The sequence below is a fragment of the Rattus rattus genome, chromosome 8, assembly GCF_011064425.1.
Source record: "Rattus rattus isolate New Zealand chromosome 8, Rrattus_CSIRO_v1, whole genome shotgun sequence".
NCBI classification, from domain to species: Eukaryota; Metazoa; Chordata; class Mammalia; order Rodentia; family Muridae; genus Rattus; species Rattus rattus.
Window position 1 is genome coordinate 43466074 of NC_046161.1, and position 27984 is coordinate 43494057.

General features: G+C 45.8%; 1 protein-coding gene across 1 annotated transcript in view; it reads left to right on the forward strand.

Moving 5' to 3' along the window:
- The first annotated feature begins 7026 nt into the window (after positions 1-7026).
- Usp28 (ubiquitin specific peptidase 28) overlaps positions 7027-27984 on the forward strand; it is a 58711-nt gene continuing 37753 nt past the window's right edge. The window contains exons 1-5 of the mRNA XM_032909419.1: positions 7027-7189; positions 22151-22228; positions 23073-23205; positions 24262-24367; positions 25075-25234. Coding sequence (XP_032765310.1) covers positions 7133-7189; positions 22151-22228; positions 23073-23205; positions 24262-24367; positions 25075-25234 — 534 coding nt within the window. The 5' untranslated portion in view covers positions 7027-7132. The remainder of the gene's footprint in view (positions 7190-22150; positions 22229-23072; positions 23206-24261; positions 24368-25074; positions 25235-27984) is intronic.

The following is a 27984-nucleotide window of genomic DNA, read 5'->3' on the forward strand; positions in this document are numbered from 1 at the left end:
AAACATCACGTGAGCCTATATCACGTGATACAACCAGGAATTTCCGCTTCATGCAATAGAGAGCAGGAAATGAGATGAAATTTTTTCGTCCTGGGCCTACAGGGGAGTGTGACCAAGAAAGCTGCACAAGGGGGCCCGGCGTGCACACTGCCACTTACCTCACTGGTGTAAGGGATCTGCGTGGTCTAGGATTGCAGAAAGGATGGGACTCCTAGAAGTTTCCCACGCTTCTCCTGGGCAGACAAAGCTTTATTAGTTCAGAAGAAAAGTCTGGCAAAAATCTGAGCCATAGACCTCAGCAGTAAAAGCACAGAAGCCTAGTGGAAACATAGAAACACTACCAGGGATGCAGAAAAGATCTGCAGGGACCGTGAAATATGCTCCATTGCAGGGGACAGCGTGACATAAGGGAGGTACAGTTTCTGAGTCTTCAACATATGTAGTGGAAGATGCACTTCATGATCCTCCCTCTCTCCTCTGGAGTGTTGGGATTACTGGAACGACATGATGCCTGGTTTTTCTGATGCTGGAGGTGGAACCTGGACTTCCTGCATGCCTGGTGTCTTAGGGTTTTATTGCTGTGAAGAAACACCATGAGCCCCAGCCACTCTTATAAAGGAAAACATTTAATTGGGGCTAGCTTACTGGTTCAGAGGTTCAGTTCACTGTGATCATAGAGGGAAGCATGGCAGCCTGCAGGCTGACACGGTGCTGGAGGAGCTGAGAGTTCTACATCTTGAACTGCAGGCAGCCGGGAGGAGACTGGAACTCCATACTGTTTCTGAGAACCCTAAGGACTAGCTTTTTTAGAGCTCAGTCATGCAGAAATGCAATTAGCTATTTTCAAATGAACATTACTCCTACTAGAGGGCACTCTTCTTTCCCCCGACAGCTTTGATGATTTGTCTATAAATTTTACCAGAGGCACAGGGTTCCTGACCTGACCACATCCTTCTTATTGTGGGTCACTGTTTCAGAGTTACAGTGCACTGGGGCTGAGGAGGCACAGTGAGAATATAAAACAGAAGCAGACATACGCAAAGAAGATTTTCATGGACACTGAAGCAGAATCAGTCATTGAGTGGGAATTCATTCAGTCCATGTACGGGTGAGCCTGCTTCTTCGAGCTTGTTGTTTGCAGATGACAGTCACCATGGAGCTTCAAACACATCCCATATCCCATGACTTCAGAATCAACGGGGGTAAACCAGTGTGTGTGTGTGTGTGTGTGTGTGTGTGTGTGTGTGTGTGTGTGTGTGTAAGTTTGTTTGTGTTGGTATGTGTATAAGTACACAACTTCACAGGTACGTGGAACACAGAGGTCAACATCAGGTCACTCTGACTTTTTCTCTTCATATTTATTATTATTATTATTGTTGTTGTTGTTGTTGTTGTTGTTAGTCAGGATCTTTCAATGAACCTGAGGCTCCCTGACCGGGCTCGGCTGGCTGCCAGAGAGTCTCTTGGTGATCTTTTTGCCTCAGGCTCTTAAAATTCCAAGCATGTGTCACCACGCCCAACTAGTTTCCTCCTCGTTTTCCTCCTCCTCTCCTTCTCCTTTCCTTCTCTTCTTTCCCTGAGTTTCCCTGCGGCCCAGGCTGGCCTCACGTTCCATATCTGGCAGGAGATGACCTTGAACTCTCAATCTTCCTTCTGGGTATACAGGCAGGGTACACACCCTGATTTGTATTTCACTCTTAAGGGATGTGGTTAGGAAAGCTGACATCATAGCACTCACCTGTAATATCTGTATCTGGGAAGCTGAGGCAGGGGAGTTGCTTTGAAAATGAGGTCAGCCTGGGCCATATAGCAATATCTTGTTCTAAAAATCGAAACCAAAAAGGACTTCCAGAAACCGTCAGCAGCCAGAGCTGTGTCCCTAGTTCTGGTGATCTGAATAGTGATTGCCTTGTCTTGTAGACCTGGGGATACGGACTTCACCTAGAAAACCAAATCCTACACAGCTTCGAGCTGTGTCCAGCACTTCAACCAACGTCGGATTTTGCAGTTGGACAACCTGACATCTGGGTAGCAAGAAGACACACCATCATTGTAATACTGCCCACAAAGGAGCAGTAGAACTCTTCCAACTTGCCGGTGTTGAATTAGAATAGCACACCACCGTAAAGAAATGAATGGCTGGGTAGTGCAAAGGCTTAGGTGTTTGAGGTTTGCTTGGGTTGGGCTTTGCTCCTCTGTTCTGCCCTTTCTGACATTTTCTTTGTACTTTAGTCTAGCTTCACACTCAGTGAGAGTCTGAGGATGACCTTGACTTTCTGATCTTCCCTCCTCCACCTCTTGAATCCTGGGATTATAAGAGTGGTCTTTAAGACAGTGAATGTCCCATCTAAACTTCACTAAAGCTCTGGGGATGGATAAAGAAAAACAGAAGACAAGCAGCAATTAAAAACTGTGTAAAGAGCCATGTCGGTGGTTGGTTTAAAGACTTTATCTCTTGTAGTTAACGGTAGATAAGACTGAAAACCTGGACTTAACCAACAGAATAGCTGTGCTCAAAGAAGTCCATTCCCCAGCAAAACTGTTTCCGGGTCATTGTTGTGCTTGCCTTTTAAATGCCAATGTGTTAAGCTCTTCCTTTTAATTAGAATGTTTGATCCATTACTATTTAAAGTAATTATTGACATTAACAGATTTAGATTACTTGTCTTATTGCTTTCCAGATTCTTATTGTTTTTGTTTCTTCGTCCTTTTTTGCTTTTGTTTTTTTAAGATAGGAGGATATCAAACTCAATACACAGGAGAGGATGACCTTGAACCTCTGATCCTCCTCCCTGAAACTCCGTGATGGACACAGCACACCATCATGCTGTTTAGGGGGTGCTGAAGGTTGAACCTAGGGCATCCTGCATACTAGGCAAGCACTCTAGCCAACTGAGGGACATTGTCTCTCTGTGCTGTTAATATCATGCTATGAATCAAGCCCAGGGCCTCCTACCTGCTAGACAAAACATCTTCTAGAGACCTAAACTCCGGCCTTCTCTTTGTTTACATTTCTATCTTTATTACCTATTAGTTTTGTTGTTATAGGTTTTGCTTCTTTATTAAATAGTTGTTGGGGTTCATATTCTCTCCCTGTCTCTCTGTCTTTCCTTTTTGAAACAGGGTCTTAACTCTAGAGCCCAGGATAACCCAGTACTTCTATGTAGCCCACACACACTGGCTTCAAACTTTCAGTAATCTTTCTGTCCCCTCCTTAGGAGTGCTAGGATTCAGGGTAATGGCACCGCAGCCTGCCATTCTTCTCATAGTCTACGAGAGTAGGTAGGCATGGTTTGGGGTTTTCTGTTCCTCTTATTGGGTTACATTTGTCCCTTAATTTTGTGTGTATTTTTTTTCCTTTCAAGTACTGCTTTGTGGTTCCTAAAGTGAGAGGTCTGGATGCCTTTCTGTCAGAGCTCTGATCACTCATACTGTGGCCATGGCCTGCTGTTTTGAGTAAAGCTACAAAGAGGGCACACGCCCTTTGACGAACTTTAGTCTCTGTTTTGATTTCCTTTTCAAGTGTGGTTGATCTCTGAGCCTTTGTTAGGCTCCAGGCAGGCACCTTTTGGAGTAAACACCCATGCTTCAGAGGTAGGATTTGGGGAGAGGGAAGGCTGCTCCCCTGTAAAGGACTGATTATGGAGACTTCAGAATTGTTCACTGTTGTTATTTCAGATAACAGCCTCCACAGAAACAAGGAGCCAACTAAAAATAGCTGGTTCATTTGGATTTACTCTTTTTATGAGACCTAGAATAAACCTGGCACATTAAAATACTAAATACTCCACGGAGGCTTTCCTGCTTCTGGTGTGTGTGTGTGTGTGTGTGTGTGTGTGTGTGTGTGTGTGTGTGTGTGAGACAGAGAATCAGAGCTATAATCTTTATTATTACTTATTTATGTAGATGTGCATGGGGGGGTGCCACAGCACAGGGGTTGGACCGCTCCTTCCATGATGAGGGTTGTGGGAATCTAACTCATGACCTCAGGCTGGCTTCTACCTTACTGAGCCATCTCCCCCCAGACCTCTGTCATTGTTTTGAACACATTATATGAACTCAGGAACATGCTCAAATCTGAATTTGATGACTTTTTCTAATCTGAGTACGTATACTTTCCTCTGATAAAAACTTGCTTCCACCAGGCCAGATGGCCTAGGACTGTAATCTCAGCACAGGGAGGCTGGTGCAGTAGGATCTAGAGTTGAAGGCCAGTCTAGGAGACACAGTGACAGACTGTCTTAATGAAAACTCTGTTCCTAGAAGCCTTCCTTTGAGCAGTGTCACCAGTGTGTGTCTCTCTTGTTGTCCTTTGTTTTGTTGAGATAGGCTTTTGTTTATGTGCTCTAGGCTAGCCTTGGACTTAATACATAGTTAGTCTCAGTTTAGTCTCAAACTCACAGCAGTTCTCCTGCCTCAGTCTTCCAAGTGTTAGTTAGGATTATAGGCATACACAGCCACATCTGGCCTTCCCTTCCTCCTCACTCTCTTCCCTGTGTGTGTGGGTTTGGTTTGTTTTTTTGTTTGTTTGTTTTTTGTTTTTTTTTTGAGACAGGGTTTCTCTGTGTAGCTCTTGCTGTCCTGGAACTTGATCTGTAGACCAGGTTAGCCTCGAATTCATAAGCGAATCAATCACCTCTGCTTCCTGAGTGCTGAGATTAAAGGGACAGGCCACTATATCTAGCCTCCCCCAGTTCTCTGTGACTATCATACATGTATATTGTGTATTTGACTAAAGTAAGAATTCCAAAGTCCAACTTAGCAAACGAATGAGTTTTACTGGAGGTACTTATAGGAGTGTAAGTGAAGGCCATTTATAGGAGCAGAAATGACTCATAGATAGCTGTTATCACCAAAGCCCATCCCAGCATGAGTGACAATCCAATAAAGCTGGAAACCTGAAGCACAATGCACCACTTGCAGGCTCCGCGACAGGCTGGAGTGGGTCTCTTGCAGGCAGCTTGGCTTGTCTGAGCCTCTTTCCAGGCAGCTGCCTTCTCTCAGCTGCCCTGTTTATGTAAGTTTCAGGAGGGTGGGACCTAGTGACTCTGGTCAGTTTCAAGGACTTCCTGGAAGTCTTTGAGTTGTCTACTTCCTGAGCATAAGGTGCTACTTTCCAAAGTAGGTTGAATTTGGAATTACTGTAGGACAGTGACCCACTGAGATTCAACTGGGCTGCTTACACAAGCATGAGTGAGGGATTACTTAATGATGCATGAACAAGTTAACTGTGGCTATACCACTTAAGAAAATGGGGCTGGAGAGACGGCTCAGTGGTTAAGAGCATACACTGCTCTTGTAGAGGCCCTGAGTTTGAGTCTCAGCACCCACATAAATGGTTTACTACTACTAAATCTTAGGAATTCTAGCCTCTTGTACTGACTCCTACTGTTCTGTGATTTGACTCTCCAGTGAGTGCAGACACTGGACACACCTGCCTTTGACTGTGTAAGTCAACCTAATAATTTAATCAGTCTCTCCATAATTTTCTATTACTTTAAAAAACTTTGGGGCTGGAGAGATGGCTTAAGAGCACTCATTGCTCTTCTGGAGGTCCTGAGTTCAAATCCCAGCAACAACATGGTGGCTCACAACCATCTGTAATGGAATCTGATGCCCTCTTCTGGTGTGTCTGAAGAGAGTTACAGTGTACTTATATAGAATAAATAAATCTTTAAAAAAAAAAACAACTTTACGTATAGGAGTGCTCTAAGTGCATGTACAGCTGCATACCAGAAGAGGGCATCAGATCTCATTACAGATGGTTGTGAGCCACCATGTGGTTGCTGGGAATTAAACTCAGGACCTCTGGAAGAGCAGCCAGTGCTTTTGAAGCTCTTAACGGCTAAGCCATCTCTCCGGGGCCCTCCTATTATAATTTTATCAAATCTAATGGTTCTATCCTCAGAGAATCCTGACAAAGATGGGCCTGATAAACACAGGTCCCAAATTTCAGCCACCTAGGAGGCTATGGCAGAAGCATAAAAGTTCAAAGCAGCCTGGGCAACTTAATGAGATCATCTCAAAGTAAAACATTAAATTGAACATGGCAGTAAAGACTTAGCATCATACGACCAGGTGGAGGCAGAGAATCAAAAATATAAGGCCAACCTTGGCTACACAGTTAGTCTGAAGATAGTTCAATCCTCGTGACACCCTGTCTCAAAAAATCCAAACCCAAACCACCAACAATTAAACCCTTCTTCCCAAACATTAAAAGGGGTAGGATGTGGCTTAGTGCCGGCGCTAGGCTCAACACAGTTTACACACACGTGACCTGAAAACAGGAATTTGGACACATGTGGCACCTCTGTTCAGGATTAAGACACGATGCAGAGCTCTGAGAATGTTCTGCCTGTTCAGTTGTCTTTATACAAACCACTCGAGCCAGTTTCTGATTCTCTTCGCATTCCCAGAATAGGAAATGGCTAGGAGGCCTAGTGAGAAAGTCTCTTAGAAGAAGGAACCCAGTAGCCTCTCGAGGCCTATGGGGAGTTGGGGGGAGGCCGGAAGCAGATGTGAGGCTCAGCCAGTGCAGGATGGGCAAAAAAAGGAGTCTTGGAAACCCAGAGGCCTCGCCGCCCACTTCCTGGGCACCTAAGGCGGAAATCGAAACAGCTGGTGATGCGACGTTGACCCCTTAGTCGGTGCCCGGCTGCGGTCACGTGGGCCGGAGCACGGGAAGACGCCCCGCCTCCGGCTCACGCAAGCCAGGGACGGGCGCGTGGGTGACGCCTCTGGCGCACGCTGCGGGCGTGAGCAGAGTGTATGGGCGGGGCCCCCCGGGCTCTCGCTGGCGTGGGCGGGGCCTTGTGTATGAGGGACTCCGGTTGTGTGGGTGGAGCATGTGGGCGGAGTCTCTGGCACAAGCCGCAAGAGGGTTGGAGTCGGCGGGCGGGGGTGGGGCATCCAGCGAACGCCGTGGGCGGAGCCTCTGCCGCGTGCTGTGGGTGGGGAGTGTTGAGAGCGGGCTGGCGTGGGCGGGGCTTCCAGCGCGCGCCGCGGGCGGGGGCGGGACGTGTGGGCGGTGCCTCCCGGTACTCCGGGGCTTCGGGGGCGGCGGTGGTGGCGGTGGTGACCGCGGCGAAGACGACAACAAGAGTGGGGCTACACGCGGAGGGGCACCACGGCCATGACTGCGGAGCTGCAGCAGGACGACGCGGCGGGGGCGGCGGACGGCCATGGCTCGGTGAGCGGCGGGTGAGGGTAGCGGGGCCCGGGTTCCGGCCGAGAGGGGCGCGGCGGGCCAAGCGGGCGCGGGCGGACAAGAGGCCGGGGCCTGCGGGCTAGGGCGAGAGCAACCCGGACCGCCGGGGACTTGAGAGGCTGGGGTCGAGAGCCTGTGTAAGGTTGCCTGGGTGTATGGGCCACCTCAGGGTCCGAGCAGGACTGAGTGTGGGACCCGGTGCTAGGGACCCTAACGGGAGGGGTTGCACGTGAGATCGTAGGCAGCGGGGTCACCCCGAAATGTGCCCCGGGCCCGACCCAGCAGCTACAAACTTCCCAAAAGCAAGACTCCTGTGCCTTGTTCTGACTCTCAAATCAGTTTTGTGGCAGTGGTTTCCTAGAGGCTTAAGCAGACTTAAGTTACCTCACTTAAAGCCGGCGTTTATCAACAAAGTGCAAAAAAGACCCGGAGCCCCACTCCTCCTTTTCCCGCCCCGCTTTTGGTTCAGTTCTTCCTTTTCTTTCGGAAACAAATCAGCTTCCCAAATTATCTCATTGATCACTGTAGGTTTTGAAGGAGGGGAGAGGAACAACACAATGAATAAAAGGCACGTTATAGGTTCTTAATAATATAACATTACAAGGCTCTTAGGGCTAAGATGGTGAGCCTTCAGAAACACTGATGTGGAGTAAATCAAAAGGCTCATCATGTCTCTTAAAGAAACTCGGGAGGTGGGCAATTTGAGACTGTCATCTTGTGTTACTTTGGAATGTTATAACCTAACACAACATTCTCACTCCTCAAGAACTGCACTTTTTAAATGACAAAATGGAAAACCTGTACCAAGTATTTAAATACCGAACTTGCAAGCGAGAAAACTTATAAAATATTTAGAATACAAAAAATGAGATGCTAAGAAACTATGTCTTTTATTATTAAATTTTAATAATTTGAGATGCTGAGGATCAAACCTGGGGCCTATCACATGAGGACTACAAGTTTAAAACAGAGCAGGTTCTTTAAAATTCATGTAGAAAAAGATACCTCTAAGTCTTGGGCTGCAAAATGAAAGTAGGTGGATGGTTTTCCTGCGATTAGATGAGAATTGCATTGTTACTGAACAATGTCTTTTGGATATTTGGTCTGTATTTTTCTGTGTTTTCTTCCCTCTCCCCCACCTCCCCTGTGATTAAGTCTACTTGTGTTGGGGACAGTGACTTAAAAACAGGTGGTGAGATTTGGTTTTGAGACAGTCATATTGATACTATTTTGAGGGAGAGCAAGTCATATTTAAATTTGTTCTGGGCTCGTCATTTAGGACCACATGCCTTTCAGTCAGTGGCATTTTCATTTACCTATGTCACAGGCTGCTGAGTAGTGATCTGTAGTTCAGCACTCTCTATTTGAGGGTTTGTCTGTAAGGTGTTTGAGCATTGTGTATAAAGTCAGAGCTATTTTGGGAGGGCTTGGCACTCCCAGCCTGTGGCTAGCTGCAGTAGCCTGACTCCCGGCGACCTGCAGAGTGATGACATTTACTAGTATTCCCAGAGATTTTGCCCCAGGCTGACAGATGATAAGTTTTGAAGGCTTGATAACTGTTGCCCTTTTTGCTCAGGTCAGGATAAAATGCTTGAAGGCATGGGCTACGGTGAAGGGAAATGTAGCATAACTTTTACATTTCGTGAGAGTATTAATAACTTATTTCTCTCGATAAGCTCTATGTAGAACGGATTCTTTCTTTTGACTCCACGAGGCATTCTCCCTTCCCTTAAAAGATGTTTAATATAGTTGAGAGGAGTTATCCTCCCCCGACACTCAGGAGCTATTTAAAACTTCCCATGTTTTCCCTTCCCCAGTTGGTCATTTGTACAAAGGACAGACGAAACTATGTATAGGCCATCCACGATTTCAGTGAGTGCTCTGGAATCAGAGCCTACACTTGCTTTATCTCTCAATCCCCCAGGCTGGTGAGTTAAGGACACCTTCCTGTGTTTTAATCAGTTCTCACCTCAGGTAAAAACCTGCTGCAGAGTTTACTGTTGGGGTAGGAGAAACAGCTTGAAGTCAGTTTGCTTCCTAGGAACCTGTCGCCCTTGACACCATGGGGGAGGATTCAGGTCACACGTTCCCCTCCCCCTATCTCCCACTTGGAACTCAGGCCTATGCATTCTAGGCAAGTGCTTCATCTCTGAGTGGAAGCTCTGTTGTGCTTGCTGTTTTGATTGATTTTTTTTTTTTTTTTTTTTTTTTTTTTTTTTGGAGCTGAGGACTGAACCCAGGGCCTTGCGCTTATTAGGCAAGGGCTCTGCCACTGAGCTAAATCCCCAACCTCTGGTTGATTTTTTTTTTTTTTTTATTTCCCTTGATTTTGTGGAATCTTGGCTTTTTTTTTTTTTTTTTTTTGAGACCAAGGCTGGCTTGGAACTTGGGAAGTGGTCATCCTGCCTTAGTCTCTCAGGTGCCCTCAACTCCTGTCATGTTGTGACTTTTTGGAGTGTTAGAAGGTTGTAACCTGGCTCTGCATCTCTCCAGCTCTTTGAGCCACAGTTGTTGCCCACACAGAGAGTGCAGTCTTTTGAGCACGGTCACAGATAGCCTCTTATCAGGTGGCCCTGTGCATTCTGTTTCATCAAAATGACCTTTTTTTGTGTGTTTTTGAGACAGGTTTTCTCATAACCCAGACTGACCTCCAGCTTGGTAGGAGAGGGAAGCATGACCTTGACTCTTGACGCTCCCGTGTCTGCTTTCTAACTGCTGGGATTATAGGCCTGGGCCACAGTGTCTTAGAGGCAAAGAAGTTTAAAATAATGCCAACACCACAAGTAATAACTTACACACAGAGAAAGTGAAACAGATACGGTTTCCCTGTAGACCAGGCTGTCCTCCCTAGGGCTGGGATTACACACTTGTACCCTCATACCCAGGTTCCAGCCCCCTCCCAGCCCTTTGTTTACCTGTGCTCGTGTTAGGGCACAGCCTTGGTTTGTTAGATCTCACTTTCCACCTTGTTAGAGACAGTTTCTCCTGCATGTACCAGGCTAGCTGGCCCTGGCACTTCTAGGGATCTCTGCCTCCTATCTCTCTGTAGCAGGAGTGCTTAAATGACATTGCTAAACAGCTTTTATGTGGGCTCTTGGGAATCAAACTCAGGTCCTTATGCTAGTGTAGCAAGTGCTTTTATACTACGCCATCTCACACGCCCCTTTAAAAAGATTTATTTGTTTACTTTAATTTATGTGTGTGCCTTCATGTGTTTATGTGCACCGTGTGTGTGTGTGTGTGTGTGTGTGCGTGCGTGCGTGCGTGCGTGCGTGCGTGCCTCTGGAGAGGTCATTAGATCTAGAACCTGGGTTTAGCTCTCTGATACCTGTGAGCTACTTGGTGTAGGTGCTAAGAACTGAACACAGTTCCTCATCTGCAGGTGCTCTTAACTTCCAAGCTGTCTGTCTCTCTAGCCCTCACTTCCATTTTGTGTAGATGACAGGTTTTTTTTATGTAGCCCAACCTGGGTGAACAAGTTGGGTGCTCGGACTCTGTAGCAGAACTCAAGATCTTCCTGCTGCTTCTTCTGAAATACTACTGTCTCAACTCTGCCACCGTGCCCCTCTCCCTTTTCTTTTTTGAGAGAGGCCAGGGGTCTCACAGTATAGACTAGGCTGGTTTCATATTCACTGAGATTCCTGTCTTCTCCCACTGAGTTTAAAAGGTGTGTGCCACCATACCAAGCCTCTTTTTTTCTTTCTTTCTTCTTTTTTTTTTTTTTTTTTTTTTTTGCTTTTTTTGAGACAGGATTTCTTTGTGTAACCTTGAGTGTCTTAGAACTAGCTCTGTAGACTAGGCTACCCTCGCTGAGGTGCATCTGCCTCTGTTTCCCAAGGGCTGGGACTAAAGGCGAGCTAGCACCACTGCTGCCCAGCTCTCAAGTTCTTATAGTGATGGCTTCCATTCTTAGGTCTTCCTCAGATAGGGTCTTTCTGTACAGACCAGGCCAGCCTTGAACTTGGAGCTGTTTTCCTGCCATACTCGGTTTCTTGAGTGCTGGCATTTTCTTGTGTGTCTTTATATTCCAGCAACAGGGCGTTTTCTGTCAGGGCAGCTTTACTTCAAACTGAGACTTTTGTTTTGTTTTGTTTGAGGTATTCTCATAAAGTAGCCCTGGCTGACCTGGAACTTGCTATGTAGGCCTTGAACTCACAGAGATCATCTGCTTTTTCTGCCTCCCAAGTGCTGCTAACAGGCGTGTACCACCATGCTTGACTCAGAGTGAGTATTTTATTTTGTGTATTTGTGGTGTTGGGCTTTCCCCAGGCTTCCAGCCCTTCACCACTGAGCTCTATCCCCATTCTCATCTTTTCTCTCCCCTCCTGCCTCTGTTGTTTTTGTGGGGTTTTGTTTGTTTGTTTTGAAACAGGGTCTTAGTTACAGCTTTTGGACCTTCCTACCAGATACTAGCAGGGCAGGTGTGCCCCAGCGCACTGAGACTTGCTTGGCTTCCTTCTCCCTCCCTCCCTCCCCTTATTGTTTGGTTTATTGTTGTTTTGTTTGTTTAAGATAAGCTCTCAGATAGCTCAGGTTGGCCTTGAACCTTTCAGTTGAGGATGCTGAAGGTGATGGGGAACTGTTCTTGCCTCTTCCTCCCAGGTACAGCTGTGTACCACCACACTTGGGTCCCATTCTCCTGAAGTCCTTTCTAGAACTCTTCTAGTGGTTTGAACTTTTAAAAGACGAAAGTTTTTTACATTATTTTTGTGAGAGGAGGTCAGGGAGGAACATGGGCACCCATGTGAAGTCAGAAGACATAGGAGCTGGTTGGTTCTCTCCACAGTGAGTTCTGGGGATTGACCTCTGGCGCTCAGACTCTGCAGCAGGTGGTCTCAGTATTTAAAGTCTTTGCTAATTGTCAGAGCTTGCCCTTGTTCAAGACCTATTTGGTATTTTGTCCACCTGGTTTCACTCTCATTTCCATGGAAAAAGTATACTTTTGTTTCATCTTGCTTGTTTCTGAGCCTCTAACCTCCTCTCTCAGCAGGGAGAATTTGCACAATGTGTGGGTGTTTGTATGGATATCCATGCTCTGTGTGTATGGAATGCCCAGAGAGGCTGGGGAAGGGTATTAGATCTTCAGGAATTGGAGTTGGAGATCGCTTTTAGTTGCATTGTGGGTGCTCTCTGCAAGAGTAGCACGTGCCCTTAACCACGCTGCAGACCCCCCCGGGGGGTGTTTTCAGTTGTGACTGCTGACACGCACAGGGTTCAGCATCTCACCTGGTACAGTTTACCTCCCAAGAGTAATATGTGGTCTGTTATGTGAACAATAATGGGTACAGGTAAAGAAACCCGCATCCAAGCGATTTCAACCTCACAAACCTTCACTGTCTCCCACTACCTAGAGGGATCAGCAGCTTCTCACCAGGAATTTCACCATAAAGGAAGTTGGGTGGGTGAGCTGGCTAGTGCTGCTGCCCAGCTCCTGTAGGTTAGAACCCTGGAATGGAGTGTTGATACTGTGGGATCAAGTGTGTTTCAGAGGAGGTGGCACCTGGACCCCATCTTTGACCCACTGAATCAGAGTCTGCTGGGCTTATTTTTTAAAAAGGGGTTCATTCGGGGGCTGGACAGATGGTTCAGTGACTAAGCACTGGTTGCTCTTCCAGAGGACCCAGGTTCAATTCTCAGCAACCACATGGCAGCTCACATTGTCTAACAGTTCCAGGGGATCAGACACCTTTACACAGACATACATGCGGGCAAAACACCAATGTACTTAACTACAAATAAAATTTTTTAAAAGGGGTTCATTCACTCTTAGCTCAGGTTTGCCTGGAGCATATAGGTCAGGGCAGCCTTCAAACTCACAGCAATCCTCCAGTCTCCTGAATGCTGGGATTACTTCATGCAAGGCCAGCAGTCTACCTACTGAGCCACATCCTTAGCCCAAATTCTGCCTTTTGACTCCATCCCTGGGGGGCTCATTTGCACATTAACCTTTTAGAAGCTTAAGGATGGAACTCCAGTTCTGCTGTGAATGGGAGCCCTTAATCCTGAGAACAACAAACCCTGCAAACCCTTGGCAACTGTATTTTCTGACGCTCCCCACCCCCAGGTGTAGTTCACTTTGCTTCCCGATCCACCTGTTTTCTTCCTGTTCTACGTGAATAGAACCTCACAATTGTATTGTCTTCTACCATCTTCATAACAAAACCAGCTCAGAACCAACTGGATCACCTGGCCCTCCCTCCACGGCTCTCTCGGTTTGCAAGGCTGCTCCTGTGAGCTCTTGGCTCTACCAATAGGCCCAACTCTCAAGCAATGGCACAAAGTTCTTACACTTTTGTCCTTTTCTAGAAAATAGGCTCAGTCTGCTCACTTCCTGTCATCATGCCTCTTCCCCTGGTCACACAGAGAAATACCGTGTCACTGTGGTGCTTGCCACATTCCTTAAGGGAAATTCTTAGCGTTTTAAACATGGTGACCATTTTGCCAGAGTGCCCTTGCTTGACACTGAAAACCCTTTTCTAAAACAGCTTTGCTTAGGTATGAGGATTGCTGTAAGTTTGGTATTGGTGACAAAGTGAGACCCTGTTTCAAAAATGAAGAGCTACCCGCCCCTCTCATGACTCTGTTTAAGAGTTGGTGGGGAAAAAAAAGCTGGGTGTTGATGGTGTGAGACTTCAATCCCAGTACACAGGAGGTGGAGGTAGCTGGAGGTCCAAGTTCAAGACCAGCCTGGTCTACATAATGAGCTCCAGGACAGCCAGAACCACTCAGTGAGAAAAAAAGTTAATATAGATACCTTGGAACCACAACCCTGAATAGAATCAACTCAAGCTGAGGGGGATGAGGGAGGGAGGTTTCTAGATCTCTGCAGGAATGGAAGTGCTAAGTGCAATTTCTGCAAAGCTCTTGTCTTAAGGCGGCCATGTAAGGTCTGAGGTGTAGATGGTCAGTGGTTTTACCAAATCAGAATCTGCTGGTGCCTGGGTGTTGAAGCTTGCTAAAAAGACTTGCACGCATGCACGTGCGCTCAATTTATTACAGAGTTGGAGTGCACATGTGCTTGTGTGTATGAGTGGTGGGGTGTCAGGACAACTTGTATGTATGAGTGGTGGAGTGCACATGTACTTGTGTGTATGAGTGGTGGGGTGTCAGGACAACTTGCAAGAAGTCCTGTTTCCTCTACCTATGAACCCTAAGGATTGAATTCAGGTCATCAGGCTTGGCAGCAAGCCTTTCTGGTGAACCATCTCAACAGACTGTGGGAAAAATTAAAGGTTTTTTTAAATCTTCATTTAAAATTTTTTTAAAAATTATTTATTTTATGTATATGATTGACTGTAACTATCTTCAGACACATCAGAAGAGGACATCAGATCCCATTGCAGATGGTTGTGAGCCACCATGTGGTTGCTGAGAATTGAACTCAGGACCTCTGGGAGAGCAGTCAGTGCTCTTAACCACTGAGCCATTTCTCCAGCCCTGAAGCAAATTCTATTACCTACGTACTGCAGTCGACTGATACAGCCTGGCCTGAGTTCGAAGTCACCTACCTCTAATGTCAAAGCATTTCTCCCATTGTAGCATGGGCCTTCCTAAACCCAAACATCCTGATGTCCACGTGGCTGGAAAACACTTGAACTTACATTGTCATCCAACCTGTTTCATACCTCTGAAGTCAGATCTTGTAAATCTAGAACAGAGAATCAGTGGCACAACTAGGAAATGGTAATGCTGAGACTGTGGTGACCTTTTCTTCAGGGCAGCAGTGGTTTCCTACTCAGGAGCAGACTTTAGTTGGGCAGAGGTGAATCTTCATTGGCATCCTGTGGATGCTATGAATCTTGTTTTCCAGGCTCAAGAACTTGATGCTTGGGAAGGTTGCGATAGGTGAGATGTGAGTCCGCCTCTCCAGTCAAGCCAGTCTGCAAGCTTGCTGCTTGACTCTCAGGCACAATTTAAATTTGAGTCTGCTGGGCAATGGTGGTGTGCACCCAACATCCAGCACTCTGGCAGAGTTCCAGCCACCCTGTGCCCCAGAGCAGGACTCTGACTTTGTGTTTTCTTTTTTTTTTTAGGTTTCCAAATTTTGATTATCCTAAAAGAAAATTTCATATCTGTTATGATGTCATTCCCTATTTTCCTACCCTTAATGTCTGGCAGTGGCAGCTCCTTTCTGTCTCAGGATTTATCTGCTGTGGGTGTCCCATGCCTGTGGACTTGTACAGGATTTAACATTTTGTGTCTGATGGCCCTGGTTATAGTGGGTGATGGCATCTGGTATGTGGGCAGGTATTTTGTGCATGTGCACATGGAAGCCCGACGTGGACATGTTGAGTATTTTTCCTTGGTCATGCTCTGCCTTTAGTTTTTCCTGTTACTGTTAGTGCGTGCAGTGTGCATGTACAGTGTGTGTGTGTGCAGAGGAGGACCTGCATGCCATGTGCACTTGGGAGGCTCAGAGGACAACTTTGTGCAGTCTGAGTCATTTGCACCCACTTTCACATCTATCTGAGACTACTTGACTAAAGCTTCCTTCCTGTTGTCTGAGATGTCAGGGTGTGCTCCACCTCCCTGCTTCCCAACAGCATCCTGCCCCCTCCTCACCACTGGTTTGCTCAGAAGCCGTGTCACTCAGCTGTAATGTCTTTCCCTCGCCCCATTTTGAAATAGTTGTTAGCATGTGCTAAAAACCTTCCCCAAGAGCTGGAGAGATGCTTTAGTTAAGAGCATTCACTGCTCTTCCTAAGGACCTAGGTTCAATTCCCAGCACAGTTTACAACTCCAGTTCCAGGGGACCTTATGCCCTTTTCTGTCATCTGTGGGTACTGCATGCATATGGTTCACAGACATACATGCAGCCAAAATATTTTAATCAAAATATTAAAAATTGTAACTAACCTTTTCTGAGTAGGATGGCATAGCAGATACCAGACACTTGCTGTCCTGCCTAACAGCCTGACTGAGTTTCATCCCTGGGACCCTCGGAGAGGAAGGAGAGAACCAGCTTGTACAATGTGTCCTCCTACCTGCATGCATGTGTAGCACAGCATGTACACCAACATGTAAAGACACTTCTGCACACACAGTGTCCCCCGTCTGTCTGCTGCAGAGCTGCTGACCTCTCACCACATTCTGTCTGAACTCATCCTAACCTAAAAATCCCTCAGTAACCCAGTGCCAGAGCAGGACGCGCCTGACAATGACATTTTACTGTGCCTACATGTCTAAAACTGGGCATATGAACCTGATGACCCCGCTTCCTGTTATCTTGCCCACGAGGTACACTGTTGGGTGCTGTTTTTCTTAGGTTTTGTAGGCGGGTTCCACATGGCTGATGGCTTTGTGGGCTCTTTTCTCATATTTAGTTGGGTGGATACTGAAAGAAAGAAGCATTCTCTTAGGTCCTCTAAAGAAAGAAAGAAGTAAGGCACAGGACATTATATATTGTGTGAGAAAAACTCCTGGTCGATGGTTCTGGTGAGATTGACAGTGGAGCCCCTAGGGGTGGCATTGAGAAGAAGGGGCAGTTCCTTTTCCTTTGTGGTCCAGTACTTTGGGGACTTCTTTCTCCTGGGTTGCGACGGGCAAAAATGAGCTATTTCTATTTATTAAGTAATAAATTCTTTTTGTTTGGGACTGTGAGCTAAATTATTTTTTTTTCTTTTTTTCTTTTTTTTTTTTTTCTTCGGAGCTGGGGACCGAACCCAGGGCCTTGCGCTTGCTAGGCAAGCACTCTACCACTGAGCTAAATCCCCAACCCCTAAATTATTTTTTAAAACCCTTAATTATAAATGTTTTAAATTTTAATTTATTGGGGTGGATGATACATTTGTGGTGATGTGTGTCTCAGTCTGTGTGGAGATCAGAGGACTACTTTGTGGAGCAAGCCCTTCCTTCCAGTTGTTACGTATGTTCTTGGACCAAATTCAGGTCACCAACCTTGGAAGGCAGATGCTTTCACCAGTTGACATCCTGGTCCCCCTCCCCTCCCCCCTTCCCTCCTCTTCTCCCCTCCCTTCTTTAATATGTGTGCAGTGTTCTGCCTTCACATATTCCTGCAGGCCAGAAGAGGGCACCAGATTTCATTACAGATGGTTATGAGCTACCCTGTGATTGCTGGCAGTTGAACTCAGGACCTCTGGAAGAGCTAGTGCTTTTCACCACTAAGCCATCTCTCCAGCCCCTCCCTCCCTCCCTTTATATCAGCTAGATAATTACGTCAAGGATATATTTCATCCCATTTTGACTTTTTGTTATCCCCGTATGACCTAATTGAAATATTTATCTCTCTCCCTCCACCCTTTGTCTGTCTGTCTCCCTCTCTCCCTCCTTCCTCATTTTTTTTTTTTTCAAGTCAGGGTCTCACTATGTTGCCCTGATTGTTCTGGAATTCATTCTGTAGACCAGGCTGTCATCAAAACTCAGAGATTCGCTTGTCACTGCCCGAGTTCTGGGATTAAAAGCGCATATCACCGCTGCCCAGCTGAAATTTTCGTTTCCCTCCCTCCCTCCCTCCCTCCCTCCTTCCCTTCCTTCCTTCCTTCCTTACCGTTTCTTATAGCCCAGGTTAGCTTTGACTGTAGCCAAAGCTGGTCATGTTCACCCCATTATCCCCCTTGTCCTGACGCTTCCCTTTCTCTTGGCAACTCCTCCTACTTTGGTGTCTTCTCAGGGACCCAGTGGGCTTAATTACAGTTTCGGGGCCATGGGTGAGAGATTATTTACAGGCATAAGAACAACTTAGTAGTGGCTACACAGCTGGAGAAATGTCTTCTCCTCCCATCAACCATTATCTGTCCATAGGTCCTCTGGGAGGTAGGCCATGAGCCCTTCCCCTTGTTCATTTTTTAAGACTAGGTCTCTCTGTATGGTTGGCCTAGAACTCATTAGGTAGCCCAGGCTGGTCTGGAACTAACTGTGTAGCTCAGGCTAGTCTCAGATCCTCAGGGATGATCTTCCTGAGAGCAAGTTACTGGCTTGCTCTAACACGCCTGCCCTCCTGGCTGCACTTCTACTAGCTCTTACTTATGTTTGCACGCTGGATCTCAGTGGCCAGGGTGGGCTGGCCCAAACTAGTTAGACCTAAAAAGATTGCTAGAACAACCAACAGACAAGCTGTGTTTCCATCTGTATGCTGAACGATACCCAGCTCTGTGAGAATAGCTATCTAGCAAAGGGTTGTAAAAGGAGGAGAAGAGGTAGTAGCCCAATTCCCAGAGTCAGAAATTCCAATTCCCAGTCTCAGAAAATCCACGAGTTTCCTCCCCACCCCGTTCACACCTTATTACATGTCCACACTCTTCTGACTACCAGCACTTAGATCCAGCATTGGTGTGGACACATCGCCCACTCTTCCCGTAATCCTGGTTAAGGCTGAGTTGGTCTGTTGTTGGCTAGACTACATGTTTGTTTTTTGGTTTTCAGTGTGTGCTTGTTTTTGTTAGGGTTTGGTGTTTTTTTGTTTTGTTTTGTTTTTTTCTCTGCGCGCGTGCAAGAGAGAGAGAGAGAGAGAGAGAGAGAGAGAGAGAGAGAGAGAATGAATATGAATGAAAGAATGAGAGAGAATGAGAATATGCAGTTTGGGTGGGTGGTGGGAAAGGGATGATTTGCATTTGGGAGGGCAAAGAATATGATGAAAATACATTGTATGAAAAAATTTAAGAATAAGAGATATCTATCTGTCCTAGTGAAGTCTGGTTGGCTCTCAAGTCACCGTAGCTGAGGTGTGCAGCCAGCCTTCCTCTAGATGGGCGGGTCTGTTTCTTTCCTGCCTCTGAAAACAGTGCCTTAGTCAAGGAAATGCAAGCCTGTCAGTGCTTGCCATCATTTGACTTCATTAGCACGGAGCACAGGCTTTGTCTTGTTTGCAGTAGAGTGCACTTTTGTGGAGTGCTGTGGTTAGAGTAGGCTAATCTTAAAATCTACTTCGGTGAAGTGCCAGAGCATGAACTGGGGACACTGTGGGTGCAGGATGACTTTGGTTGGCCACTGTAAAAAATAAACTTTTGTAATTCTTCCTGTTTGGCTTTTTGAGGCAGGCTTTGCTGGCCTCTCAACCTGTAAACAATCCTCCTGCCTCTGTCTCTCAAGTGCTGGGATGCCAGGTATGAGCCGTTACATCTGGCCCTGTAAAGTTAACATTTAAGGGACTAAAAACATGGCTTGGCACTTAAGGGTATTGGCTTCTCTTCCAGAGGACCCAGGTTCAATTCCCAGCACCCACATGGCAGCTCACATTGTAAGTAACTCCAGTTCCAGGGGATCCAGGCCTTTTTCTGACCTTCCCAGGCACCAGGCATAAACATGATAAACATGTAGGCAAAACACCTATACAATAAAGTAAAACACCTTAAAAATTAACACTATATAATGCTTGCCTTGGCTGGTAGAATGCCACAGTTGTTACCCTCCCTTCCCACTAATAGCTTGTTTAGAACACATTGTACCACTGAGTAATCAGCTTCTGATAGCCTAAAGACTGGCAAATTTTTTAAAAGAAGTTTATTATCATGCAAAGTTCCAGGTCCAAATATAGAAAAAAAATATGTTTGCATTGGTTTGAATTAAGAGAGTATTTGCTTCTGTTCCTTTGTCTCCTTAGAGATGCTGGCAGTCCGAATACCCAGTCCAGCAATAACTCTGAGTTACTTCTCTGTGCTCATAGGTTTGCTATAAGGGTTAAAAAGTGAGCTAAGCCAGCATCAGTTAATACTTACAGAGCTTTCAGACCAGCACAGGGCCAGAAGTAGGTGATACAAGAAAGGCTTTTTCTTGCTGGGACTCTTACTGTCCCTGCATTGAAATGACTAGTGACATTCAGAGCAGTTCCAGATGAGGATGTGGTTATTGGGGTCTGTCCCTCCTTTCCACCTTTGTCCCAGTTTTGTATTATCATCCAGCTTCTTATTTCCCGCTCTCCCACAATTTTTCAGGTATCTTGATTTTGGCTTTCCAAAAAATTTTGTAGGCTCCAGATTCATAGATTCACTACTTTTACTTGGTGAAATCAAATGGAATCAGAATTCATCTGGAAGGAAATTAGTAGCTTACTTAAAAACAAAAAAACAAAAAAACTGCTAAGGAGTTTGCAATCCATAGGAAGAACATATCAACCAATCAGATACCCCCAGAGCTACTAGGGACTAAACCACCATCCAAAGAGTACACATGGAGGGACCCATGGCTCCAGCTGCACATGTAGCAGAGGATGGCCTTGTCAGGCATCAATGGGAGGAGAAGCCCTCGGTCCTCTGAAGGCTCAGTGCCCCAGTGTAGGGGAATGTCAGGGCAGGGAGGTGGGAGGGAGTGGGTGGGTGGGGGAGCACCCTCATAGAAGCAGGGGTTGGGGGTGGGCTGGGGGTTTCCAGAGGGGAAACTGGGAAAGGGGGATAACATTTGAAATGTAAATTTAAAAAAATACCCAATTAAAAAACAAAAAAAACAAAAAACCAGAGGAGTGGAAGGGGTTGGCGCATGAGATGATTGGGAGGTGAGTGCCATTGGTGAGCATGATGTGAGATTTCCAAATAATCAAAAAAGATATATGTGTGTGTGTGTGTGTGTGTGTGTGTGTGTGTGTGTGTGTGTGTGTGTGTATATATACTTTTTTTAAAACTATGCTTATATTTCCTGTTTTTGCCAAAGTACAATCTCAGCCTGATAACCCCTTCCCAGCCCAACTCAGGTGGCTGAGTTTGTCAAGACCCATAATGTCCAAGACTGCTGTCTCAGCGGGAAGATTCCATTTCTAGTTTCTGACTGGAGAGTTTGTGACAAGAGAAAGGCTCTGATCCCTTTCCCAGGCCTGGGGAGGGCTGTTCAGTTGGTTATTTCTAGTTGTGGTACTTAAGTGTTGCCAGCAGGCCCTCAGCTGTTGAAGCCCATAGGATACTGTTTCGGTTACAGCTGGCAATAAATGAGGCTCTCTCTGAGACATTACTAATTGAACTTAATGGTGAAGCCTGGAGTGTTAACTGGCATAGCCTTAACTGTGCTTTAACGTAGATTGCTGCTCACTGAAATACTCTCTAGCCATCTGCTTTTGATGCTTACTAAAAGGCCGGCTGCTTGTTTCAGTGGGGCTTTGCTTGTCCAAAGGTGTTTTGTATTGGCTCTGACTGCCAACCAGGGTGGTAGGGTGAGCACTTAGACCGAGAAGGGCTCTTGTTTTAAAGTTAGTACCAGCCATTCTTAATTACATGGTTAGAAGTTTGTCAGTAAAAATCACACACACACACACACACACACACACACACACACACACACACACACACACACACACAAATGACATGCACAGTAAAGCTTAAAATAGCTCATCCGCTCATCCTCACATTCATGCAGATTCCCTGGGCTCCTTATATGACCTTCTGATGCACTGTTCCAGAGAGGAAAGCCCAAGGCTCCTTAAGCAAGCATACGTGCAAATGTTAAAGCTGACAGATGACAAGTGTTGTGGATATTTGTAGTTTTCTGTTGAGACATTTTACTGCTGTGAGCAGACACCATGACCAAGGCAATCTTATAAGGACAGTGTTTTACTGGGACTGCCTGTAGGTTCAGATGTTCAGTCCATTGTCATCAAGGTAGGAGCATGGCAGCATCCACGCCGACATGGTGCAGGAGGAGCTGGGAGTTCTACATCTTCTTCTGAAGACTGCTAGCAGAATACTGGCTTCCAGGCAGCTAGGATGAGGGTCTTATAGCCCACACCCACAGTAACACACCCACTCCAACAAGGCCACACCTCCTAATAGTGCCTGGGTGGAGCACAGACAAACCATCACACATCTATCTCTTCTAACTGCTTAAAGTATATTTGAGACAGTGATAGACTTGGCATTTAATAGTGTGTCTGACCATCAGTAACAAGCTACATGGAGCTTGTCAGCGTTTATACAGTGAAAAGTGCAAGTTTGGGGCCTGTCTGTCCAGAAGGTACCCAGGTATGCTTTCTGACACATATCTGATTTTGTTTCTCAAAAACAGAGCTGCCAGATGCTGTTAAATCAGCTGCGAGAAATCACGGGCATCCAGGATCCTTCCTTTCTTCATGAAGCATTAAAGGTTGGTTTCCAGACCCAGCTTAGCTGGCAGGCTCTGAAGCAGTTCCCATGTTACAGGTGTGTCGGTACATGCTAATTCTATACCAGGTGAAAACATAGGGACCAAAACCCTTACGGTCAGGTGGTTAGTTCTTCAACATAGAGACTTCAAGTAGATGGTGCAGTGTACAGTGGGGGGAGTCCCAGCATCCGTGTGCATTGAATAGACCCCATATGGATCCTGAGTGTGACCAACAAACCAAAAATAACTCCAGAAGAAAACTTGTCTGCTCTTAACGTGTGACATTCTTAAGTGTAGTTGGTTATAATTTGAAAGGATAAATTCAGGATGTTAACCAAGGAAATAGTAGTACACCTAGCTTCAAAGTAGCCAGCAGGTATAGGCTGTATACATAAAGTGTATAGATGAAATGTGATTCTGTGACTGGGTAATGTCAGGGGCATTGTTGTGCCTTTTAGAATATTTTCCTAATAAGTACAAAACAGATGTGTCACCCTGTAAAATATGGTGGCTGCCCATGGCTTTCCTGTCCAGGCTGAATGCACTTACCACCTGTATTAGCTGCCTGTTCCCTTTAGTGACTCGCTGTGCCCTAACTCGTAGGTGAAGTTAGGCTCCTGAAATGACAGAATTGTCAGCTAGGCTGTGGTCATGTTAACTCTTGCTGTCTGTCACCTGGCTTGATCCATCTCCAGGAGTTCCAGGCTCCCTACCTCAGAGCTCTGGTTAGGCTTGGGCTACTTCTTGTGTCACCATGGTAGTACAAGAACAGCACCAAAACTGTTGCACTGTTAACTCTGCTGTGCTTTACTTTAGAAATTTGCTGGTTTTCTCTTCCTCTTAGGCCAGTAATGGTGACATCACCCAGGCTGTCAGCCTTCTCACAGACCAAAGAGTTAAGGAGCCCAGTCACGACACAACTGCTACAGAACCATCTGAAGTAGAAGAGAGTGCTACCAGCAAAGATCTCTTAGCAAGTAGGTCTCCTGTCCTCGTCTTCTCTGGACTAGCAGAAGGCAGTGACTGATCGCTCGTTTATCACATCGACCCTTTGGTCACTGAGCCACTTCTGGGAGCCAGGCCTGGGCTCAGACTTAAATGGTTTCTTTCATTCCTTCTTTCTCCTTACCTCACTTTGTAGCCCAGGCAGGCTTTGAATGTTTTTTCTTCTTGACTAGTTTTTGTGTGTCTGTACTGGGTTATAAGCCAATTGTATAAAGCTAGCCCTCCATTCATCATAGAATACTATCTCTGGTTGACCGTCCAATACTAGGCTGTTTTGCTATGTTTTTACAATGATAAAGGGAATTAGCCTACAGGTATGGAATGTATTTCTGACTTTGTGGGATATGAATGTATTTTATTTATTGTGTGCATGCGTGTATGTAGGTCAAAGGTTTGTTTCAGATGTCTCTCTATCTCACTTATTTTTAAAGTTCTGCCTATTTTTATGTATCTAAGTGTTTTCCATGTGTATATGTCAGTGCATCGGATGCTGCCTAGTGCTCCTCAGAGGCCAAAAGAGGGTGTTGGAACCCCCTGGATCTTGAGTTATGAATGGCTGTGAGCTACTATGTGGGTACTGTTAATTGCTGAGCTGTCTCTTCAGCCCCTCTACCTTATTTATTTTTTGAGATACAGCTGCTCACTAAACCTGGGAGTCACCAGCTGGCTAAGCAGCCAGACCACCAAGTCCATGGAATCTCTCTCTTCCCCCCCAGGACTGAGAATATGGGCATAGACTTGGCATGCCTGTCTTTATACGGATGCTGGAACCTAAACTCTCAGGTCTTTATGCTTAAGCAGCAACCATTCTGGGCACTGATCATCCCCCAGCCCTGGTAAATTGTTTTAGTCACTGAACTATCAGGGGATACGATTGCAGTACAGCTATATGGTTCATTTGACTTTGGAACAGTTGCAAGGTGTGTACAGAGGAACCACTGGTGAGCATTAAGGGTGTATTTGGTTGGAAATGTTTTACCTTTCTTACTTCCTGCACATTGACTAATGGAATTTCTGCTTCCTCACAGAAGTGATAGACCTTACACATGACAACAAAGATGACCTTCAGGCAGCCATTGCCTTGAGTCTCCTGGAGTCTCCTAACATTCAGACTGACAACAGAGATCTTAATAGGTTGTTGCTTTGATTTATGACCTTTGTTCCTCCTGGTTGCTTTGCTGTATTATATTCTGGAAAAACTACTCATGGCTTTGTTCCTTTATTGCTCCAACATAGTTCCTTTAAGGAGCAATTTTAGCTTATTCAGTTCCCTTCCCCCTCTTTTTCCTTTTTCTATTTTTTGGTGGGTGGGGGCATGTCTCAGTGGCCTGGAATCTGACCCTTCTCCCTCACCCTCAGGTGTGGGCCAACACTCTGGCTCTTGGCTCGCTTTAAAAAGTAAAGGACATAGAGGATCTTAACCTGGTCTGTAGTCTTTGTGTAGAAGTCTACAAAGTTTTGTTCCTGGTTACTAAGGAAAATCAACAATAAGCCTAAGAAGTATCTGATAAATACAAGCCCTCCAGTAGGGTCTCATGGTTGAGTATAAACCTTTAATGTGGTAGGATTGAATAGCCTGGAACCCCAACCCATTTTTACTGTGGTCTTACTAGTAGTAGTTTCTGATGGAAGGGCTTACATTTGTATTTAAACCTCGCTTTTCACTGACATTGTAACTGCAGAGCTATTGTGCAGACACTGATTGTCCAGTGGATGGTTATCCTGCATTGGAATCAGCTGTTCAAAATTACCAACACGGTCTGCATAGTAAATCGTTCTTTTAACTTGTTTTTTTTCTTCCTCCTCCTCCTCCTCCTCCGTGTGATGTTGGTATGCCACAGAACACATGAAGCTAACTCTGCAGAGACTAAGCGATCAAAGAGAAAACGCTGCGAAGTTTGGGGAGAAAACCACAATCCCAATAACTGGAGGAGAGTGGATGGTTGGCCAGTTGGGCTGAAAAATGTTGGCAACACATGTTGGTTCAGTGCTGTTATTCAGGTATGGTGTTTTTAAGAGACAGCTATTTTCTCCTGGATATAGTTTCATAGTTTGCTCAAATGGAACATGTGAAGTATGTTGAATCAGTTGTGGAGAACTGGATAGGTAGTCTTGTCTTTTTTTGTGGCATTGTTGTGTTTTAGTTACTTTGCTGTGTTTGGATTGAGAATTTGTGACTTCTAAACAGTGTAGTCCTGAAATACAAATACATTAAGTATTTGGGGTCAGCAGTTAGTGCGTACCATTCAGGGTAGCCTGGAGTAGAGCCATGGCAGGGTAGCCTGGAGAGAGGACTGTATAAATACTCTCCTCATTATGTAACCCAGACTGGCCTCAAATTTGTGATCCTTTTGCCTGTACTTCCCACATGGTAGGGTTTTAGGCATGTACCACCATGCTAGCTATATGCATGAATTAGATATAAATACACATACACACATATATCCATCCACTTCAGACACTGTCACTCAGCCAGTCCCAGTCCTGTGAAAACACTCTTATGGGGAGGAGGTTGTCCATACGACTCGCAGGTCTAGAGGAGTGAACAGGTGGGTCAGTGCTGTTGACACAGGAGGAATAAGGTTGCCAGTAAGGCTGTAGATGTGCTAAGTTCAAAATGCCTATGTTTACATCCTTGTTTACATAGGCGTTAATTGAATGTATTTCTAGTTCAGAAAAGAGTACTTTCAGGTTCTAAGTAAAGCCAAGCAGGAGGATGGATTTCTTTAGAGAGAAGTGGCTATTAAGTATTTCCCAGAGCTGGAGAGCTGGCTTGGCAGTTAGGAGCAATTGTGTCTAACTTCGTGCCACTCTGAAATGCTGGGGTCTGCTGCACCTGGCTGCATTTTCACCAATAGCTTCGTCCGGGCTCTCTTCATGGTGCAAAGCCTCAGCTTTTCTCCACGACCCCTTCAGTTCTGGGACTTCTACTGCTAACAAGGCTGCGTCCTCTTCAGTGGCTTCTGCTGGCCTCTCACATGCAGAGCCTCAGCTGCTGCCCCATCAATTGTCTCAGCAAAGCAAAGGCTTTACTTTAGTAGTACTGATATTTTGTTAATCACAGATGATTCTTTAGCTTCAGCTAACCAGGACCACAGAATCTTCACACAAAAAACCAGTAGAGTCTGTGTCCCTCTGAAAAGTCATGAGCCGGGCCTTCGTTGTCTGCACTGCTCTCAACATTCTTCTAAGCTCCTGCGGATTAGCCCACTGAACTCTCAACACCTTTGGACCTTTCCAGCCCAAAGTTTCAAAGTCCTTCCACAGTCCTCCCCAAAACAACATAGTGTGGTCTGCCACAGCAATTCCCCACTCCTGGTACAACTTGTCTTAGTTATGGTTTCTATTGTTAGAACAAAGCCCATGACTAAAAAGCCAATTGGGGAGTGTCTTAGTTAGGATTTCTATTGCTGTGAAGAGACACCATAACCACAGCAACTCTCATAAAGTAAAACATTTAATTGGGGCTGTCTTACAGTTCAGAGGTTTAGTCTATAATCATCATAGAGGAAAGCATGGTGGCACGAAGTTAGACATGGTGCTGGAAATATAGTTGAGAGGTCTACATCTTGAACTGCAGGCAGCAGAGGGAGACTGCCATGCTGGGCATTATTTGCTTGAGCATATATGACCTCAGACCCTGCCTCCACAGTGACACTTCTCCAACAAGGCCACACCTACTCCAAAAAGGCAACATGATAGTACCTCTCCCTATGACCAAGCATTTAAACACAAGAGTCTTTGGGGGCCATTTCTTTTCAAACCAATACAGGAAGTTTTACTTCAACATCACTGTTCATTATTGATGTTAGTCAGGACAGGAATCTAAACAGGCCTAGATCGTGGAGGAAGGAGCTGATGCAGAGGCCATGGAATGGGACTGCTTACTGGCCTGCTCTGCATGGCTTCTCAGCCTGCTTTCTTACAGAACCCAGTCTACCAGCACAGGGATGGCACCACCCACAATGTACTGGGCCTCTCCCATTGCTCAGTAATTTAGAATATGCATTATAGCTGAATCTTAGGGAGGGAGGCATTGTCTCAGTTGAAGTTCTTAGATTGCTGTGGTTTGTGTGTCAAGTTGACATAAGACTAGCTATCACACACTTAAGAAAAAACTTCCTCAGCACCATCAGCTTCATATGTTCTTCCCTCTCCCTGCCTGCAGGCTTGTCTGTTATATGGTTCTGTGGCATCCACCTGCTCAAACCAAAATACTTTCAGTTTACTATGTGCCTGGCTCTGATTAGGACCCGGGAAACAATGACTAAAACAAGCCCGTACTCTTCTGGAGTTTGGTTAACAGCATCAGGCCATGATAAATGCCACAAAGGCGTTGTGAAGAAGAGTGTACTGGCTGATTTTTGTGTCAACTTGATACAAGCTAGTGTCATCAGAGAAGGAGCCTCCCTTGAGGAAATGTTTCTGTGAGATCCAGCTGTAAGGTATTTTCTCAGTCAGCAGTAAGGGAGGGCCCAGCCTACTGTGCATAGTGCCGTTGCTGAGCTGGTGGCTCTGGGTTCTATAAGAAAGTAGATTCATGAAACCATGAGACGTGTGATGGTTTGTATATGCTTGGCCCAGGGAGTGGCACCATTAGGAGGTGTGGCCTTGATGGAGTAGGTGTGTCACTGTGGGAGTGGACTTAACAACCTTGTCCTACCTGCCTGGAAGCCAGTATCCTGCTAGCAGACTTCAGAGAAAGATGTAGAACTCCCAGCTCCTCCTGCACCATGCCTGCCTGGATGCCG